This window comes from Micropterus salmoides, unplaced genomic scaffold (genome assembly GCF_014851395.1).
Source record: "Micropterus salmoides isolate LMB-PRFRI ecotype aquatic unplaced genomic scaffold, ASM1485139v1 Ms_hic_scaffold_5, whole genome shotgun sequence".
Lineage (NCBI taxonomy): Eukaryota > Metazoa > Chordata > Actinopteri > Centrarchiformes > Centrarchidae > Micropterus > Micropterus salmoides.
The window spans coordinates 11554689-11575862 of NW_024044237.1; the positions used below are offsets into that span (position 1 = coordinate 11554689).

The 21174-nt window shown below is 41.9% G+C and overlaps 1 protein-coding gene across 3 annotated transcripts in view; it reads right to left on the reverse strand.

Annotated features, from left to right (window-relative positions):
• The window catches only part of tenm2 (teneurin transmembrane protein 2), a 108171-nt gene that overhangs the window by 43081 nt on the left and 43916 nt on the right, over positions 1-21174 (reverse strand). For all 3 annotated transcript variants that reach the window (XM_038700123.1, XM_038700124.1, XM_038700125.1), the window contains exons 2-3: positions 13840-14071; positions 1848-2086 (exon numbers count right to left, since the gene is read on the reverse strand). In XM_038700123.1, the coding sequence (XP_038556051.1) occupies positions 1848-2086; positions 13840-14071 (471 nt within the window). The remainder of the gene's footprint in view (positions 1-1847; positions 2087-13839; positions 14072-21174) is intronic.

Genomic DNA, 21174 nt, shown 5'->3' on the forward strand with positions numbered 1-21174 from the left:
ATTAGCAACTCTTGCTCCTTATTTACTGAATCACATTTAAAAACAAGCAATATTATGTAGTTTATTCGCACTGTGTTGGAACAGCTTGCTTATGCATCTCATTTTTAGCTATATATACACACAGAAATAAAGTAACTTCTAAGTATGGCTAACAAGCTAATGCTACCAATTACTAAGACAGGCAGGCACTATTGTTAACAAGTTGTATGTATCTGGCAAGTGCCCAGTCCACTAATAATGAAAATTAGGCAGCAATTATGTTCTCAGAATAGATTAATTTTGAATTATTTTCCTAATTAGTTGCTCATTTAACTTACATCAGCTAAAAATGATTAACAATGATATAGTCTATGAAAACAAATATCGTGCCTTTTACGCCCCAAGTGAGCTCTCTGCTGCTAATGAAATACTAAGGTATTAGTTGTGTCCATGCTCCACTACATCCCTGCCCTTAAGTGTCGAACTGTGTTGTGAACTTTGTGGTGGTTATGGCCTTCCTTCCTCCCCCCGCTCCTGTTTCGTAACTCCATATGTGGCTGTCCAGCGCAGTGTGACCGCGTAAAACTCAGGAGAGGATGGATCGGTCTGTGTGCCCCAGGCGAGGGGCCTTGATCTGCTCAGGAGGACACACCACTCTCAAGGGCACGCCGAGGAGATACACAAAAGCACACGTATACGCACACACACACACACACACACACACACACACACACACACACACACACACACACACACACACACACAAAAACACAAAGACATGCACACAGGCACAGACAAGCGCACGTATGCAATTTGGACACATCCAGGCGAGCAAGCTGAGGTGCATAAAGCCCATATAAACAGATACACACGTACACAATCACTGTGGATGAATAGATTGATGGTGATGTATATAAAAATATATTTTATAAATAATGTAAAATTATATTAATAATGTATGCAGAGGCGATAAGGGGGTTGTTATTTCTGCTGATGCCTCAGTTTTATAAGATCCCCCCATCTGTTGACTCTGGTCTCTGGGGTAAGAGGCCAATCAAGGGCTCAGTGACACATCTGCCTCCTCACACAAAAACACACTAAAACAGACACACATGCATACAATAAAACATACATGCATTTTCTTTTCCTCCTCTTTCTATTGTCTATCTCACACCCACATGGACACACAAGTCATGCACTCTCTCGTCCATTGAATGAGGTCAAGAATGAATAAAATCCCCACCCACACACTCTAAGAAATGCTCTTTCTCTTGCCTTTCCATAGATCCGCCTGTAGACAGCCATCAGAATCTCTTCCTGAGGTGCTTGGTAAGTCTCTTCTCTGAGTATCTGCCATTCTTCTAAGTATGACTATCGGTTACTGGCTTCAGATCAGTGGAAAACATCCACTTCCCTGCAGTGTCTGTTAGGATTCATACCTGATACCTGCTCATTGAAACAGCCCTAGTATGCTGCGGTTTATGTATTTTCCTCTCTGTCTGACTGGTTGTTTACTGATGCTGAGTGGACACCAGGGCTCCTGCTGAGTCTGATTTTGACAGTGCAGCACTACAGGTGACAAAGCTCACGCCTTGGGAATCTGTTTTGTGTTTACAACGGCCCGTTAGCTTGACACTTATTTGTTGGGATAAATGCAAATAAGAGCATGTATTGGTTAAAACAAACAGGGCTAACCAATACAAAATAAAAAACATACTCATGTATGACTAAGCATGTGGTTCATTCAGGCGTATTTCTTCACTTTTTCAACATTTTATTGGTCATGTATATGTTTAACTTCTCATCAAAAGACAACCTCTAATTAAAACAAATAAAATGTAATTAATCCTTTCATGAATAACACTTACCGATGAAGTAGGACAGGAGGATGGCCAGCAGGGCAGCAGCTGCGATGGCTGTCACTGCGGCACATTTCCAGCTGCAGTACTTGGACGGCTTCTTTAGCTTGAACGCTGAGCGGGAGAAGGTGTTTCTGGGTAGCAGGCGAGGGGGTGGCGAATACACTGTTCCAGAGGTCAGAGGGTAACCGGGTGAGGAGCTACTGAAGAGAGGGGTGGTCCCTGATGACGTCTTAAACAAGAAGTGCCTGGATAGAAAAAACACAGGAGTGAAAAGGTCATTCCACAGGTACAAAAGATCATATAGATATTCATGGTATGGTATGGATACTGACATAAGTGGTACAAAAAAAGTGGTAGCTCTGTGGGAAGGTAAACATTGAGCAGACACATCAATCTACCACCCAATCCAGAGTCCAGAGCGCAGGGTCACATATGTGCAAGCTTCTGCCCAATTTCTCTTTCCGATGAGCCCTTCCTGCCATATGGGTTTGAACATCCTTGAACTGATTGCATCTCCAATTCAGCCTGTTCCAGTCCAAGGTCTCTTAGTAACCTCCACCTGCTCTACTCTTTTTTCCCTTCCTTTCCCTCGCTTCTCCTCCATTCACCCCACTTACAATGTGCCTCGTTTCTGCTCTAAATGGCTGCAGAGGATCAGTGTTGTTCCTCTTTCCTGTCCTCATTGCCCCGGTGGGGTCAGAGCTCAGAGAGAGGATAAAAGAGGGATTTGAACCATCATCCCTTTGCTCATATTACCCATTATCCTCTGCTATCACTGCACCTGCTCACCCAAGGCGCCTCCTTTGCTACTCTCCCTCCCCTTTTCTCCCCGTTCTCCTTGCTATCATTTTTCTTCACCCTACTGCTACTTCACTTATATCTTCCTTCATTCGCTCGTAAAAAGATTTCCGTCCCTCCTTCCTTTCAGACTTCTTTTCTGATCTGATGTTGCTGTCTTGGTAAGAAAATGAAACACTGCACTTGAAAAAAACTTTTCAAGGACACCTTTGTGACATCTTTCGTGACACACATGCATTGCACACACGGCTAGTGAGGAGACTCCAGGTGCTATGAAAGCCCTCAGGTTAGCATGACAGATCAAAGGAGTCGGGGTCATTCTAGTGCCTCAAAGATGACTGAGGAGGAGATTTTGTTATCCTGTGTTTGTGCTTGTTTTTGTGTTTGTGAGTGTGTGTGTGTGTGTGTAGGTGCGCATATTTTGTTTTTTTGTGACCTTGTGATTTGTGTTTCTGACCTTGTGTGTGAGGAAATTTCACTTTGACACTTTGTCTGATCATCACTTCTCCAAAAGGCTGTTTGATAGCTGAGGCCTAATTTCTGTATTGTGATGGTTGTTTATTACAATGTGGGCCTTATTTTTGTAGTTGTGTCCATAATTTCTCGGTTATTATAATATTATACTCACCAAAGAAACTGCTTAGATCTGGGTACATATTGACACTGCTACAACATAGTCTGAAGGTGCACAAAATGAACGGTCGCACGATAAGTACAGGTACAAAAGATTCCATAGTCAATGTATTTAGGGTATCAAGTGCTCATTCAGTATGACATTGTTGTATCTCAGTTCTTGCATTCATTCAGTCCTTAATGAATTAATCTCTAAACATCATGTCAAAGTGGTGGGTGTTATTGTTACTACCTTAACAAATTGGAAAATATGAATTTTTTAAGTGCAATATTTTCGATGAAAAAATATATTTTCTTCTTCTTCTCAGTAACTTGTAACAGGGCTCAGATAAACAGTGATAAATACAATAGTACAATACAGGATCTGAAAGTCAGGGTAGGTAAAAGTATAAAGCCCCCTAAAAAGTGCAAGTACCTGAACATTTGACTTAAGTAAAGTGCTTCAGTTAAATAACTTTATTTTCCACCCCTAAGTGGGGTCACTAAGACAAAACTGAGCCACATCTTGGAGACTTAAATTATACTTATTTAAGATCAATTAGAGATCTCATCTTTTGATCAGAGTAAGACACACATGAGTTATTTGCTCCTGAGGTCACTATGAGAAAACTGAGACATATTTGAGAAGAATCATGAGATCCCAGGAGTCATACCTGAGTTTTCTTTGAGCTCTTTCTTTGATCTCAAGGCCCCATGTTCAGGTCACTTCAATTAGACTTATTCAACCTCTTACCATTCCTGTAAAATTCATGCAAAATGCCTATTCAAGGCATATCCAAAGTAAATAGTTCTTGAACCGTTTGGAGCAAATGCATGGTTTTGGTCTTCTCTGAAAGATGACACTCTGGAGTGTCTAACCCAAAAGTCAGAATCATGGTAAGTGCTACTGGAATTTATTATTATAAGTTTAAACACACTAAAACTGATATATTTTTCGTTTCCGCTTGAAAATGGTTGCTAGCAAATGAATGCAGACAACTACAGCTGGGAAAACACTGTAGGGCCAAGGCTTAAAGCCTTACCTAGTCCTAGTTAATAATAATTAATTTTATACCAATACCATGAAAAATGACTATTTTACACAGGGTATAAGTGTATGTCTTAGCATATTTTTTCTAAAACAGCACCGCCCCTTGGCGCCAATCGTCCACTGCTGCATTGCTCCGTATTAGCCAGTAGCTTGATGCAGATGTGTGCTGGATATCATTATTTTCAGAATTTTATTGGCTACACGAAGTGCCAGTCATCGCCACAATTGGTTAAAATTGGCTCGGCCCACCCACGAAATAAGGCTGGCCCTTCCTTCTTTCTCGTTGGCTGTTGTAGGCTGTGAAAGGGACATGTGAGCTCCTATTGGGTCAGAGTTTAATGGCTAATTTGTATACAAGAAATCGTAGTTGTTTATATATAGAGTTATTACAGTTATAATGACATATGAGCCACGTCTGCTGGCAAATATTAAACGATACGGCAGCAGTCCCTGGGGATTTATTGATGGACTAATGTGTTTTGGACTAAATAGTTGTACTGGATTGGATCATCTGGACGTTTGACAATGTACAAGACCATTTTTGTTGGAATATAATTGATCCGTGGATTACTATGAGGATTCGTAGGTGAGTCGCTGGTTGGTCTAACAGAGGCGCTGATTGTACCCGCTGTGGTGATTGTATCTTGAAATGGTTTGCATTGGTCGAATCACAAGGATTTTAGCTTTCAAAGGGTGTATCATATGAGTATGAAGTTAACATAGCAGTTGTGTGCACATACCGAAAGCTGCCGCCAGGACCTGACGGCCCGCAGGTTAACATAATTTAGAGATCTCTTGTTTTGATCAGATTAAGACATAAATGAGATTGTAAATGGTTGTTTCTCCTGAGCTGAATTTGAGAAGTAGGAGGTAAAGCCTTTTGTCTCACCTTAGTATTAAAAGTGGCTCATTTGTGTCTAGGAGCAACAAAAGAAACAACTATGAGATCTCTTCTTTTTTGATTTTGCTTTCCTATGGGTGAACCAGGAAGTTAGCAGAAGTCTTGGGTGTGAAGTCCCCAGTCAAATCCCAAATCACGACATGTAAGTCCCAAGTCAAATCCAAAAAGTCCTAAATCAAGACCAAGTCCTAAACTTTATGTTTCAAGTCCTAAACTATTGAATTAGGAACAGTGGCACTTTCAGCCAGCCATCAATGATAGATAGCTAACGCTAATGTTAGACACTACCAATGATTTTAGAAGACACAATTTAGGCTGCTAAATCTTGGATGGAAAGATTTTGTTACCATGCTAACATTGTTGAGGACGTATTGATTTCATGTTTGCAAAGTTTGTTTTCCTTATGGAAGCCCTAAGCGGCCACTGATTGTTTTCCCGTGATAACGGGATAATTTTCTTGTGATCTTGAGATGACAAACCATAGCTGAATACATTGGTGGGCAGGTGCGTTTCTTTAGGTTAATTTCAGGAAACTTGTCAGTGTCACGGGGTAGTTGTTAGAGCACAGCAACCCAAGGATTCCGTGTTTGACTGCCGCTCTTGACGACTTTTTTTTCTTCTTTTGTGTGTTTTTTTAGTATCCTCTTTAGCAAAGTTGTTATGAAGAGATTCAGGGGAATCCAATCACACATATCCCGATGGCTATTTCAAAGGTTCCAAAATGGCTGTCAGGAAATGTGTAACATTAAATGGATTCCAATGAATGAGAAGCAGGAAATTCCTCTGCCTGGGAATGATGGGGAAATGAAAAGTCCATAGGTTGATGGATGTGGACCAATTACTGGGATGCACAGAAGTACAGCACGTGCTTTATTGTGAACATGTGAAACAGTCTCTTCATAAGAACTTTGTTGGATTTGGAGGATTTTCCAAAAAAGAAATAGAAAACAAAATTTTTCACTGTTCAGTGAGGACTGAACATACAACCATAAGCCTATCAGTCCAGTGCTCTACCAACTCAGCTAACTGGTGACACTAAATGCTACCCCGAAATTATCATTGTGAAACGTTCCTGCCGACCCCTGTACTATTTTGTTGTCTCGAGATCTTGAGAAAATTATCCCCTTATCACGGGAAAACAGAGTAAAGAAATATTTGAATTGATGGCTACTTAGGGCTTCTGTAGTTCTTTGTGTTGTTTCAAATGTCATATGATGTTTAAAGGTATCTGTGATTTCTGAGCCACATTTTGCACGTCATCATATACTACAGCATACTTATAAATATGACAATCCAAGATATCATGTTTTGTCTGTTTGCTGGTATGCACAGCTATATCAAATTTTTACCACCTGTTTGTGCAACATGATAGGCATTGTATTAAAGTCTACCTGTTGTCCTTACAACATGATTTTTAACTTTTGGGCTTAGGGTGGATAGCAAGTCATTCCAAATAAAAAAAAGGCTAAAGTCCAATTAAAGTCACAGATCATTGGTGTTAAAGTCAAAGTTGGATTACAAATATTTTCTTTGCCAAGACATGTGACTCAAATCTGGCAGTAGGTCAGATATAGTCCCAGAAGTAAAGTAATACGAACAGATGAGTGTGCACAAATGTGTGTCAGTGCTCTGTTCTTTCCTCTGTAGCTCACTGTCTCTTTTATTCAGACTAGGCTAGTAGGACCAGTAATAACCCACTGCTGTAGCTGGATCTGATGATTGCTATTTAATATAGTGCTTAACTGCACTTTGCTGTGGTGTCTCCTATCCTTTTGATGTCTTTAATAGCTGCTGTTTCATAACAGTGTGTCTGTACATGTGTCTACTCATCTAAACAGTTGGTAAAAACAGGTGATGTGCTCAGAGCATGAAGATTTGGTTTGGGAGCCCCGTTCCACTCTCTATGAATTATTCAGCCAGTCTGTGCTTTGTTTTTATTCTTACTCTCTCATCATCTCATGCCACTAATTGTTGCACTAGTATCCTGCTGGATTCTTCCCTTTTTCCCTTCGTCTCCACTTCTTCTCTCCTCCTTCCTCCCCCTTTACCTGTCAGGTACGCTGCGTGACACCGAGGAAAAACAGGGGAAAGGGAAAAAACCCTCTAGACAGAAAGAGCGCAGGCTGAAAGAGCGTGAAGAGGTGGCATGCAAAGAAATATGAGGTTATTGTCTAAAAATACCAGCCTCTCAGTTCTCAGTGTCACAGCCATCAATTTTAATATGCATGCATACATCTGCACTTCAAAATGCAAAAATGTAAATGGGTATACGTACAAACATACACACTCCAAGGTCAACCAGCATGTGTCTTTGCTTCAACTAATTTTCACAGCCGCTGACACTCTGCAATGGCAAGGCCAGCGGTAATTAATTACAGTACCCCTAATGTGTGAGAATGCAAGGAGAGAGTGAGCTGGTAAATTACTTTTCCATGTGCTAGTATGTATTTGGATGGACTCACTGAATTTATTTCATTCCCTGACTTTGTTGTTTGTGTGCAGAAGCTCCGCTGTGAGCTTGGTGTGGGATGGGAATATGTCTATGGGCCATACTAATTATGAGTAGGAATGGAAAGTGTCTAATGTGCTCTGGGGAGGTAATTGACATTGATTTATGTTGTTGAGGACTATGGAGGGGTTCTATCATAGCAGGCAGCCGGCAATCACAACTCTGTATCATTAGGCTGGGGTGTGTGTTTGCTTGCATGTGTGTCTGTGTATTTGTGTGTGAATATTTTGGGATTTTTGACAGTGGTCCAGCATGGAAACGTCACATATAATTAGAGAGAGCTGACAGACACCGCCCCAGTTCCTCCTTCTTCACCAGAGCTGCCAGCAGCAGCACCCATAACCCCCCCCCCCAAAGTCTAACCATTCCTACCTCGCTGTCATGCATCCTGTCTTACACATACATGCAGCACAAGCAAGCGCTAACTCACACACTGACACACATTTGCACAGACTCAGACATAGGCGCCCACGCATGCACGAACACTAAAAATGCATGTCGGTTTTCTTTCATGAGATTGCCCCGTATGTGCTAAACATTTAATTAGCATACTCGCTGAGTAAACAGTGACATAAGAGAGGGAAGGAGGATGGAGAGGGAGGCTATAGATTAGAAGACAGACAGATCGAGGTTGTGTTTTCACTGCATTCCAACACTGTTCCCTATTGAGAGAAAATAGGACCTGGACAATTAACCACATAACAGAGAGCATGCTGGGTAATTAGCAAGAAGTCAAAGCTTGCATTCCCCTTGAGCGAACTAACACACACGCTTTCGCCAGCACGCACGCACACACTCTTCATTTTCTCAGTTCTCACAAACATGTGGTTGGTTAGGATAGCACTCTGAGAATCATCATCAAAGGTAGAGAACAATAAATGGAGGTCGACTCATTATGGAGGTGACTGAAAACCGGTCAGATCTGACAATGAAACAAAGGGCTCAGGCAGTGGAGGATGCTCAAGGATGGCATCATGAGAATTGTTCTCTGCTACAATTGTAGGAAACAATAATCGGCAGATGGACACAGTATAATGGGTATTCATTTGCTGACATGGGAAAATACTGAAGCTCAGTGATATGTGTAAAAAAACTGAAATATACAAAGCAATGATTTAAAGATAATTTTTTTGCATTGAAGGAAAATAACAACTTATTTGGGAGTGGCAACAGGTGTTCCAGAGGTGGACATCTCTAAACAGCAGGTAAAACCAAACTATGTGCATGGCCGGTAAGTTATTGTGAGGCTTTTCATTGGGGTTTAGGGGAACTGACCCTTTTCACCTTTTTCACCTTTTGCATGTAATTTACTTGATTCATAATTTCCAACAGTGTTCTTTTGTGAAATGCATGAAATAACCAATACCTCTGCTGACATCAGAGAAATTCATAAAATGTTTATGAAATACAATAATCTGGAGAAATAGAGCATTGGCGCTATATCAGACGGCTATGGCCACCTCTTTGAGTGTGGCGATTATGTAAACCGTCATCGAGTAGGTGTTATGTGTCTGATTAAACTCAGCAAGTAATCTATAACCTTTTTGAACCCTCAAAATGACATTTAGTTGAGAAAACAATTTAGTAGCTGAGCTTTCGATCACACTATATTACATTAGATTCAACTGAATTGTCATTATACAGAGTACGAGTACAGAGCTAATGAAATGTAGAACATCCATGTTGTCATGAAATTAGATGTGAAGTTTTTTTTTCTGTGCACTTTACGGACTAGGCCCCGATCAGACAGAATGTGTTTTTTTTTGCAGTAAAAGGCACTTTTTAAAATTGTTTTCTATTGGCAGTGAGCATTCTGCAAGCTGTTTATGCGCCCTGGGTGCCTGCTGCGCATTGCATTTTCAAAGGAACGCTCTGAGCGACTTAAGTTCTCTCTGAGCAGAAAAGCGCCCGACATCATTTGCGTTTTTTTCCACTGTCCAATCGAATGAATGGAAAGACAGCCATCCGTTGTGGTGATAGAAGTTTACAGTTGCTTAGATTGTCCGGAGACTGCAGCAAACTGTCCCCGACTCATCCTAAAATAATCCTTGAACCCACCATCATTAAGATGAAGCTCCTGGACCAGCTGGTGGTACTACACTACCCGCGGTGTCTCCCCTTTCTGAAGGACTCATGTACCCACACAGATCTCCATTTCCCTGTCATCTGCGTGTTTGTACTCCTCTCAACCTCAATCAATGCCAGAACAAGCGCCGCCAGTTTGTCCATTTTTTTTAAAGCATATGTTTTTTTGCCACATAATACACAGACCTGTGAGTTGTGATCCAGTTTCTGCTAATATGACAGTTGTTATGTCGCAGCAAACCAAAGATTATAGTTATAATCTCTGATTGGACTGACAGGACAACTGATTCAGTGGTTGCCTAGTAACATAAAAAAATGCAGCACACTACTCTTTTTCAAATTCAACTGAGAAGGCAGTCCTGCAAAATGCTTTCTATCTGATCTGGGCCTTAACCCACCATGGACGAACAGTCCTTTTAGCGCAAATCAACAATACTATGACAGCTGGGCAAACTCCATCTTCTGATGAAGATCATGTTTCCAAAGTCAACAAAAACTTTGAATAGCCATATCAATTTTCTTGTGTTTCATTATACTTTAAAATAAATTCCTGATAGAAGTGAAAGAGAGAGCTTAGTTTGTTAGGATATTGCCTCTAAATAATACTATTGGATATTATATTTACAGCTTACTGTATGAATACTAGATCATATCATCAATAAACCTAATATGTGTATTAAAAAAGTAGTTACAGGGCTGGGCATTTCTGAAGCCTACTCCTTCTTCTTCTCCTCAAACCCTCCAAATATGTCCCCATAGTTATGCATTTGAAATTAACCTATAGTACCCCCCTGACACACACACACACACACACCACCCCTCTCGCTGCTGCTCCTTCCAGATAAATTGAGATGCTGCAACCCTCTCAATGATCTTATTTCTCCCCTAGAGCTGCGGCCCACAGCGAGCAACCAGGGGATGCAGGGGAATATCCTGAGGTTCCAAGGGACTGATTGGAAATTGGGTGCTTTCTCCCAAAATGCTGCATCACATGTATACACATGTGCACTTGCATGCACACAGAGAAATGCATTATTTATTTATGTTTCTTTCTCTCTCTCTCTCTCTCTCTCTCACACACACACACACACACATACACACAGGCACCAACCATCTATAGTCATTTATCTCACACTGATAAATGTATCCATGTTCTACGGGCCCCAATCTCCCTCCTCTGCCTTTCTATCTTTTCTCATACACACTCCCCAAAACAATCTCCTTCAATCACCACCTTACTCCATTTCTCTCCGTCTTTATCTCTCCCTCCTCTACCGTAAACCATTCCTTTCCATTTCCCCCCTCTCTCGCTCTCCCGACTTATATTTTCTCTGCTATATCACCGCTCCCCCCTCGTCTGTTTCTATCTCTCTCTTTCTCTGCCAGTCATCCAAGCCCTGGGGTGTCTTAGGTGATCAATCTTCATCCTCTCAGCACTGTCACACTATCGGGTTGAGCCAAAACACACACACGTGTGCACACACATTTACTATAATGAGTGGACAACAAATGCCAAGATTTACATATGACTACAGTGGGGAGCAATCGCAGTCAGCAAAAACACACATGCTTGAATGCAAACATACACACAAACGCGCACAATTGCACGGTCCCCTGCTCGCATATGCACGTGTGATCATCATCTCCTAGCTGCTGTTTATAATGAAATGGAGGACGGGCTCTGCCAGCGCAGGGATGGTGTGACTCTCTGGCTCTGCCCGGCTGGCTCTGACCCAGTCACGAGCTCCAGCAGCTCCAGCCAGCCCACCCAGCCTCCGCTATTGCCAGGTCCAGAGAGGAGGGTCCAATCTGGGATGGAGGGTGGAGCTGGAAACTCTGTCGGCTGCTCTGGGCTCCATTCACTGTGACAGGCTCTGAGCCATGCCCAACCCCACCACCTGAATATGACCAAATACTGGCACTGCAGAGGGCTCAACAGCGTGTGTGAGTTGCTTCGCTTAAATCTGTAAAGATGGCAATCATGACAGCTTCTGTGAAAAGAGGATTTTTAACTCTATTTTTGTTACCCAAACCTCACCCAAGATCACCGCACCATTTGCAACAAGAGAAATAACAAAAATGTCCTCTCTTCTCAAACTATGTTATTGCATATGCATCACCACGGCAACACAGTTCTAGATAAACAATTGTGACTGTAAATAGCTTCTATTTAAAGATGTGGGTATTCTTCTAAGCTTCTTTTTACACATCATGCATACTGGCACGATGCATCAGCACAGGTTGAGCATAGACCTGACATCAGTGAGGCTGAATTAAACATGGCCAGGCCTCATAAATACTGCACAGGGCCGGCACTCTGGGGAGCTTATCCGGGACCATCAGAGCTGGAAGCCCCAGTGCCCAGCAGGAGAAACACAACTACAGCTTGCAGAGTAAACGCTCAGAGAGCGAGCATGCACATGTTTGCAAGAATGTAGGCAGTGTCCGTCAATAATAATGATAATAATAAACTTTATTTATATAGCACTTTTCTTAACAAGGTCACAAGGTACTTCACAGAAAAGGGAAAAACAGCAGATAAAAACAACACAGATGAAGAACAGCAGATAAACTGCATCTCTCATGAATAGTAATAACCTGCATGAATGCTGTGTTTGCCTGGTGAGTGTTCTTTGTGTACTGGCAAAAGCTTATGTGTAGGGTGTGTGAAATGGTTTGTATTTCCTGCTTCCTCACTCCAGGTAGCATGCATAATAGCTTTGACAATGGCAGCTTTCTGCATGTGTTGCGCTTGGAGATAAGGTAGAGAATGCATTCGAGTAGTGCAATTTTGTGAACCCGAGGTCAAGAGTCATTTTCCTTTTAATTAGGCGATTCCTATATTGGCTTAGAATAATGGACTGGAGAAGCTCAGTGACAACCTGTACATGGTATTCTGTGGCTTGCTCAGTTAACTAAAATGTGTGAGCTTTTGTCTGTTAGTTGAATCAATAACAAATTATGCTACATGTATGTGCTAAACTAAATTCAGTTAAACTGTTAAACTATTCCTGAAAGGTTCACGTCTTCTATCTTTCTCCTTAGTCGTGATCATTCCTTCATGCTATCGAACACTGCCCTGAATGATGATGAGATGAAATCTGAACATTTCACTCAGGCATTCATATGATTTTTCAAGGGAAGAAGATATGTAACAAAAATGACCACGAGCCTTTCCAACAGCAAAATTTTAAAGTACAAAGTCTATTAATGACAATAGAATTGCCTTCTGATGGACTTGTGGACTGTGTCGCACCATCCAATTTTACTCTGACTGACTGAAGTAGAAACTGCAGTCAGTCCCAAGACAAGAGTCAATGGTACAAACACATCTTTTGAATAAACCTTTATACAGTTTTAAACTGTTAACTCAAAGTTAGCAAGAAAGCTAGCTTGTGTTTAGCAAACCAGCAAGCTTGGCAGAGGACTATTGCTGGCTAGTATTGCTTTACGGTTAAGCTAGCCTGTTACCAGTTAGCTTGACAACCACAGTTACCTACGAACTAACCCCAGAAGTCGTCACTACATTACTAAGCTTCTAGCACCATCTATTTCACAAGGACATGTGAATAAATTAAGCCTGTTTCTGTGAGCGTATCTATGCTCCCAAGATTTGTTCCCCAGGTCAATATCCTCTCCAGTTTATAGTGAGTATAGTGAGTGTTTTTTGCTGCTTTACACTGGCCTGACTGTGTAAAGCACAGTTCCAAGGTTACTAAGAAGATTTCGTTTGGTGTGTTTGCATTCCAACATTCTAACCATAACAACCTCTATGATTGCCTGAGTAAGTGAACAGTTCTGATATCAGGGCTACATCCTCCTCAGCTCTTATTTTCTCTCCTAGCATATGTCTCTGACACCATCACACTGTGCTCACAGGAATGTTGTTGAAGCAGCATGGCTCTGACCTTTCCTTAGTATTGATTACTCGAGGCTTATTCCACTGCTGTGCTTACTGTAAGTGGCTCTAGAGATTAGCATCAGGTAAACATGACAACTGTAAACACAGGAAAAACAGTAAAGGGAAGATATTTCCTCTGACCTGGTCTCCAGCGGGACGTTACTGTTGAGCACCCAGCTGTCTTGTAGCTGGACCGACTCTGGGGTGGTCGGCCCTTCTCCAGTGCCTGGAGCAGGGGCGTGAATTGGGTTGCGTCCCCCTCTCAGAGTGTTTCTGTTCAGGCTGTTGGCAGACTGGTGGGATAAGGTGTGGTGGTTGTGTGGAGGGGGCAGTGGAGGCCGTAGTGTTGACTGACTGTGGTGGTTGGCTGCCCCTGAAAGTAGACAAGAACAGAGAGGAACTTAAGTGCCACACTTCTATGTGAAGGACATCAAAGACAGTTTCAGATGATGGGAGAAAAGGATTTCATTCCAAAATACTATAAATCCAAATGTATAACATAAATTATTTGATATTTGCTGTTTATTTCTCAGCATGCCAAAAAAGTAACCCCTTTCAGCTGGCAAATAACTTTATTAACATTCCATTATGTGCTACTTCAGTGTCGGCAATCATTTTGCCAGAGTAGGTGTCACATTTTCCAAATGGTCGATAACTTATTTTGGAAGGAAATTCCAGCTAAATTGATACACGAAATTTGATAATCTTGTTTTCACAATTGGCTTCCACATTGTTCTACGTCTGTTTTATTTTTAGCCAGTTCTTCCCCTCTTGTTCCTCTCTTACTACTTCTTTCTTGTGTTCTTCTCCACAAATAAGAGACAGTGTGTGTTTGAGCAGTATTAGAGCACTCTACACAGCGTGTGCCCTCATCTCTTGCTCTCAGACTTGGGGAAACATGTCAGCTAGAATCCAATACCAGCCCTTCCAACACTGAGCTAATGGACTGTTGAGTGAGAGAGCTGAAAAACAAACCCGGATGACTCAGACAAGAACACCCATTCACACATCACTTTTCTATCTCTGTCTCTCTCTTTCTCTGTGAATCAGTGGGGGATTTGAGCCCATCTAAAGCCAATGTGTGTGTGTGTGTGTGTGTGTGTGTGTCGGTGTGTGGGTTTGTACAGAAAAATCAATAAACCACATACTAAACAGTATAGGAGAGCTTGACACAGTTGCGTCTCTTCTTGTGCATAAGCACACTTTTAGTTCACACATTGACAGGTGCATGTACTCAATGCTTATCAGAAAGAAGTCAAAAAACCACACAAAAAAATCATGTCACATGTCACCATGTGGCGCCTGAGCAATGGAGCAAATGGCGCAAATGCATCCCTATTATTCAATTAGGGGAGCAAAGTTGTGGTTTTACCACCTTTCTCTTTTTAAAACTAAACATATCATTACGCTGTCTGCAATCAGGTGATTATATTTAAGCAGCCTATATATTTTACTGTTTTTAGAAAGAAAAGAAAATCACACATTTTTGGACCACCCTTTGAGTTGGTTCAGTCGAACCTGCTGCGGATTGTTTGCCACAGCATGCTTTGGCTGTCAATCACAGTCTGTAAATCCACAAAGAAGTCTGACTATTTAAAAAGGTGAGAAACCTGCCATTTTGCCTAACTGCGATCATAGACTGAAAATAGAACATAGGAAGAGATAGGTTAGCATAATGTTGATGGACGGATGTTCGCAAAGAAGCCAAATCAAGTGGCTTTTAATAATTTATATTAGCCCTGTTGATTTTATTATTTAGATGTAGTGGAGGGTAAACGCACACAAACACAGTTTCTCCACCTTTTACTATTCATCTAATGGTAAGATTGCGTAGAGCCTATACTAAATTATGATTATTTTATGTTTTGGAAATCCTCTATTGTTACCATAAGTCAGGTTAAGTGGTGTAGAAATGCTGGAAATTTATTTATATAGCACCACATCATAACATAATATACCTTCGGGCATTTTTCATAAAGAACAGGTCTAGATGGCACTCTTTTAAAACCAGAGACCCCAAGCCAATTATTATCTGTTAATAAGTTTTCTCCCCCATTATAAAACATACCCAGGCATCCATGCATGTCACAACAAACTCTCAGTACCTGTATTCTAATGCTGTCTGAATAGAAATGTTGGAATTATTGCAAAACATGCAGAGTCATTGATGTTGAATTTTGAGTTTGCTTTTTCTTTTATCAACGCTACACAACACAATTTCATCATTATTTTGCACATCTAAGCATGGATTACATTATAATGACTGTGTTTGTTTGCACATCATCTTCCTCGTGGTGATCAAAGGACGGAGCATGCATATATATGCACACATATGTGTGGGGTGACAACAACAAAAGCGACTCTTTTGTCAAGCTTTGCAATCACACTTGCCCTCCTCCATTTCTCATCTCCTCTTGGATTAGATAAGATAAGATACGAGATGTGTCGCACTAAGATGAATGATAGCAACTTTACATACACACACTGACATAAAGCCCATTTATTTATAGCACTATGTCTCCTTTCCTACATGCAAACTTTCCGTCTTTCTTCCTTTCCTTTTTCCTAGCCACATGTTTAGAGCAGATAGGGGGTCAGCAAGCTCCCTTGCAACTCCAGCTATAATGGCGACCGGTTTGTAAGGTGACCTGATTCCTCCGCGCCGCCACTGGGACGCAGGTGTCACCCACATGGCCCTGAAGAACAGATGCTTGTGAAAGGAGAGAAGAGGGAAAAAAGACAAGAGAAAGACAGAGGGGCCTGACCTCTGCTACATGGGAGAGACACAAAACATCTGTTTGCACATGCAAAGATGCTCTTGGGAGAAGCAGACATCCATGCATGCATACACCCGCATATTCAAACATACATGCAGGTACACACCTGCAGTAAAAGTCAAACTCTCGCATCATACATACAGAGTGTAAATTGATATTAAGTATGCAGAGTTTTATCCCCCCCCCCCTCCTATACAGCCTAATTTCTTCTTGAGGATTGTTTCCCTCTCTTTCATCTTCCTTTTATTTGCATTTTGTTTGTGTCCTTTGCTGAGATATAAAGCACTTTGAGATAAACCTTGTTTGTTAAAAGCACTTTATAAATAAATTTGACTTGACTTCCCCTCTCTGAAATGCCTCTATAAATGTGAAATAGTTCCTACTACACCCTATCTGCATAAATACTTTTATCTAAGCATAGCAACAATGCACGCAACACCGAGCTGTATACTGGAGAAAAAAAGAAGAAGCTTGCACACACACATGCAGGCATGGACACAGACAATGTAATGCGAAAATAGGCACTCCCATGCTCACACACTACCCTGCTGTCTCCCATGTTTAAATCTGCGTTAAAAAAAAAAGCATGCGTTTCTTCTTTGTTCACTTTCCTGCTATAAATATTGAACAGTTTTTTCATTCAGTTTCTGATGAATAATATATGGCACACCTTGTATGGAAGAGGAGTACATGTTTTTTTAGCCTTAGTTTTCCATGAACTGCTGTGGCGAGTGTGTGTGTGCAAGCTTCTTCATCTACACCACTAGGAGAGCGTATTGTTCAGCAATCCAGCTACTACATTGTTACACAGGGACTGAGTCATATCCTGTACTGTTGCAGAGACTCACATCTACCATATTTTGTAATAAAGATTTTAACACTTCCCTTCAAAGAAAGAGATGAAAATATTATTATCTATCATCTAGCAGCAAATTCGATTACACGTCACCAGATAATGTCAGAAAAATGTAAATGCTCAGAAAAGTACTACTGGTAATTCATTGCATTTTCTCTCTTTATAGCTTCCTGGGATAGCCGAAATTGTCATGTCCTGTAATGTCCGGTTAACTGCACTGAATTGCTACATGATAGAAAGTGATTGTTATTTTTTAGTCTTCAATGAATCAGTATTTGCAGAATAAATTGCACACATGACCCATTACTAATGTTTACTGTTGCTATTGTACAAACATAAAGATGCACAAAAAATCTGTTTTACTCTTCCAAAATTCAAGCAGCCTTTAGTAGGAGTCTCTCTAGACATGAGGCAAAATATTTATGCTTTCTTTTTTTCTGCTAGAGCACAGGAGTGTGATGTCAAAGAAATTCATTCTCATGTAGACTTCAAATCCATTAAAAGAATCCTTAAAGCTCGCCAGAGAAAAACACAAACACATTGAGAAGTGGTGTCTGCCTGAGCAGCAAGGTCAAGATACAAGGCCGTTTTTTTTTTAATACACGGAGATCATTCCTGAAGAAAACTGCAGATTATTTTGGCCACAGAAACACAAATCTGGTTAACCATTGCAAAAGAGGCAGTGCGCAGTAACGGGTAGACTTGAGGTATATAAATTACGATAGGGGACTATCTAGTATTGTCATATGAATTGTCCGGTTGCAAAAGTACAACCTGCAGGTAGGCTAATTGGAACAACCGTTTTACCAGGAACCCAGTCTGATAAAAGACAAAACATGCGGTGAGGAAATAGAGCAATTAGGGAGCAGCCAAGTAGATCACATTTTATTCCACTTTATCTTTTCCTCCTTTATTTCTTCTCTCTTTCACTCGCCAGTGTGAGTAAACAGCGATCATGAAGATTTTCTCAACAGCTCTCTGTTTTGTTTTCACAGCCGCCACTTTTTGTGGAGAAGCTCAGAGCCCTTTTCTGACTGCTGCTGACGCCTGACCCACTTTATCCTGTCCAAGGTCCCCTGCGACTGGAGAGGGGGGACTATAGCTGTAAGCTGGTGGGTTTGGCTCGGCCTAATCCCTGGAAGTTCATTATGCTCGCCAATTCAAAAGGAGCCTCATTCAGCGGAGGAGCATTAGCCTGTCTGCTAACCTGCCTCCCCTGTAAAGCTCACTGCGCACACACATATCAGTGAGAGGCAGGGGCTCACCACACCATATTAATCTCACAGTGTGTCTGTGTGTCTATGTACATGTGTGTGTGTGCGTGTGTGGCCAACTGGCAGCAGGAAACAACCAAGGCAGTTTGTTTTGCAGCCCTGGATGGGCAAACGGTTTATTGACATTTTCTGTGGTTAGAGAAAAGTCGCAGGGCAGGATGTGCATCTGTGTGTCTGTGTGTGTGTGTGTGTGTGCAGGACAGAAATGCCAATTCAGCAGTTAAAAAGGGATGATTGCAGGGCTCAGCTCCCATATCTCGCTCCCTACCCTCTCTCTGTCCTTCTCACTCCCTGTTTCTCATCTCTTTTTTCACACCCCATATCTCCACTGCTTCTGTCCTTCCTTCAAAAAAAACGCAATGCCCCCCTCCATTGATTTTCATGCACCTCCTCTCCGAGCTAATTGCTGTGCTCCATGTGTTTTAAGATGTTATATCCCAACATGCCGCTGCTTCATATGTCCTATGTCTCTGAATGTCACATGCTCCTCATTTGTCATTCTTCTCAAAGCTCAGAGGCTGAGCACAATGGAGAGCTTGAGGTGAAACTAAGAGGCACACACAGACACACAGACACACGCTGACAAAAGGGCCTTAATTTGCACAGACTTTATTATACACAAGCGTACACACAAACAGGCACACAAAAGAAGAGATGTGAAGTTAAAGACATAGATTTACAAATGCAGGCACACACACACACACACACACACACACACACACGTACACACACACACACCGCCTCTGCCTTGGCTAGTCATCTCTGTCTAATTAGGAGGCAATAATCCGCTAGAGAAGAGTCATCAAATTCAGCCAAAAACAAACAGTCTCCATGAGCAGAAATGCATGTGTGCATTTCACCCACACGCACATACAGATGCATATAAATGGATGCACGCACGCACGCACACACACACACACACACACACACACACACAATTACGCAAATGTCACCCTTACATAAGCACCATTAGGAAGAATAACATTACTGCAGAAGAAGGGAACACATCTTTGCTGTGCCTTTGTTTCTGTAGATTTGTTTCAACAAAGCCATTAAACATTCATTGCCTCGGCAGTGACTTGAGGTGGCTTCCCTGGCAGCAGATAGCTAGCCACTTCAGAAGAGGCTTGGGCTAAAAATAGCCTAGCATTCCCCATGCATAATGAATGGCCAGAGACAGCGCTAAGGCTAGCTCTTTCCAGGAGTGATCTGCTACGCTCCGTTTGGCCGTCTCAGTTCTCCCGGCGTTCCGGGGGAACGTTCCCAGACAGGTGCTCTGAGCCAGACAGTATTCCCATATAAACATTCGCAGACCCAATTCCCAGCCAATCCTCGGCAAGAGCGTTCCGTTCCCATTCACCTGTCATGCTTCACTAGGAACACAAGTCATGTCTGTCCACCTGTTAGCTTAGGTAATTGTGGACTACTTTACAGGAACACACACGCAAGCAAACACAAACACACACATACAAACAGCATGCAGCTTCCTGAGGATTATCTCACTGTGGTCAGTTTCTGCCTGGCTTGGTAAGGCTCATTTCCTGCCCAGCGTCCACTCTCTACATGACAACACAAAACTCACACATTCAGACAGGCACACACTCTCACAGCACATGCATAAACAGTCTCTGGTTATAGGTGTTTTATGTCCTCGCAGCCGTTCCTGTGTCTTCCTCCATGCCAGGGTGTGTTTATGCAGTGCCAGACTGCCACTCTAAACTCATTTAGGTCGATTTTAATGCCCGCCTAAAGCCAAGGACTCTCTCTGCACCCATTAGATCAGCAGTCCTGGCTGGAAACGTGGCAATTTGCAATTTCATTTCAATGTTGTTCTCCCTCCATCCAAATATCTCTCTTTCACCCTCTAAGCACTCACTAGCTCACCCCTTTTCATTCACATTCCCCCCCTTTCTCTTTGCTTCTTTGACTCCCTGTTTCTCTCGGTCTCTGTCTCCCTTTTAGTCGCTTCCTCCATCTATTTTAGCTGGTGTGCATTGGATGTTTTCTTCTGTCTCTCTCTCTCCTTTTTGATTTTTCCATGCAAGATGTCTCATTAAACAACTTCAAAAGTCAAAGTTTGGCTTTCTCTATCTCTGCTCCCATTTGCCTCTTTGCGCCTCTTTTCCCTGCTTCTCTGTCGTTTTTTTTCTTCTTTGTCTCTGTTGCTCGCCGTCTCTGTGTGTTCATGCTCAGCAGAGACTGAAAGAAGCCCCAGAACAAAAAGTGTGGGTGTATGTGAAACAAGAATGAGAGAAAGAGAGAGTGTGCCTGCGAGCTTCACTCTCCCTCTTTGCCAGTGTCTGCCATTAGGGTGTCAGTGGCAGAGTGAATTTATTTGCTGTGCGGTTACTGGGCTAATGATTGATGTTGCCCCAGCAAACAGTAAACCAATTAGAAAGCTGATGTAACGTCATTTTAAAAGCCTCCTAATCACGTTGCTCTTGAACCTGGGACCCGGGCCTTCCCTAATGAAGATTTATACTGGATCAAAGGAGAGCCTAACGCCATTAACAATAGATTGTATTCCACCAAAAATCACATTACGGCTTCTCTGCCCACCCCCTTCCCT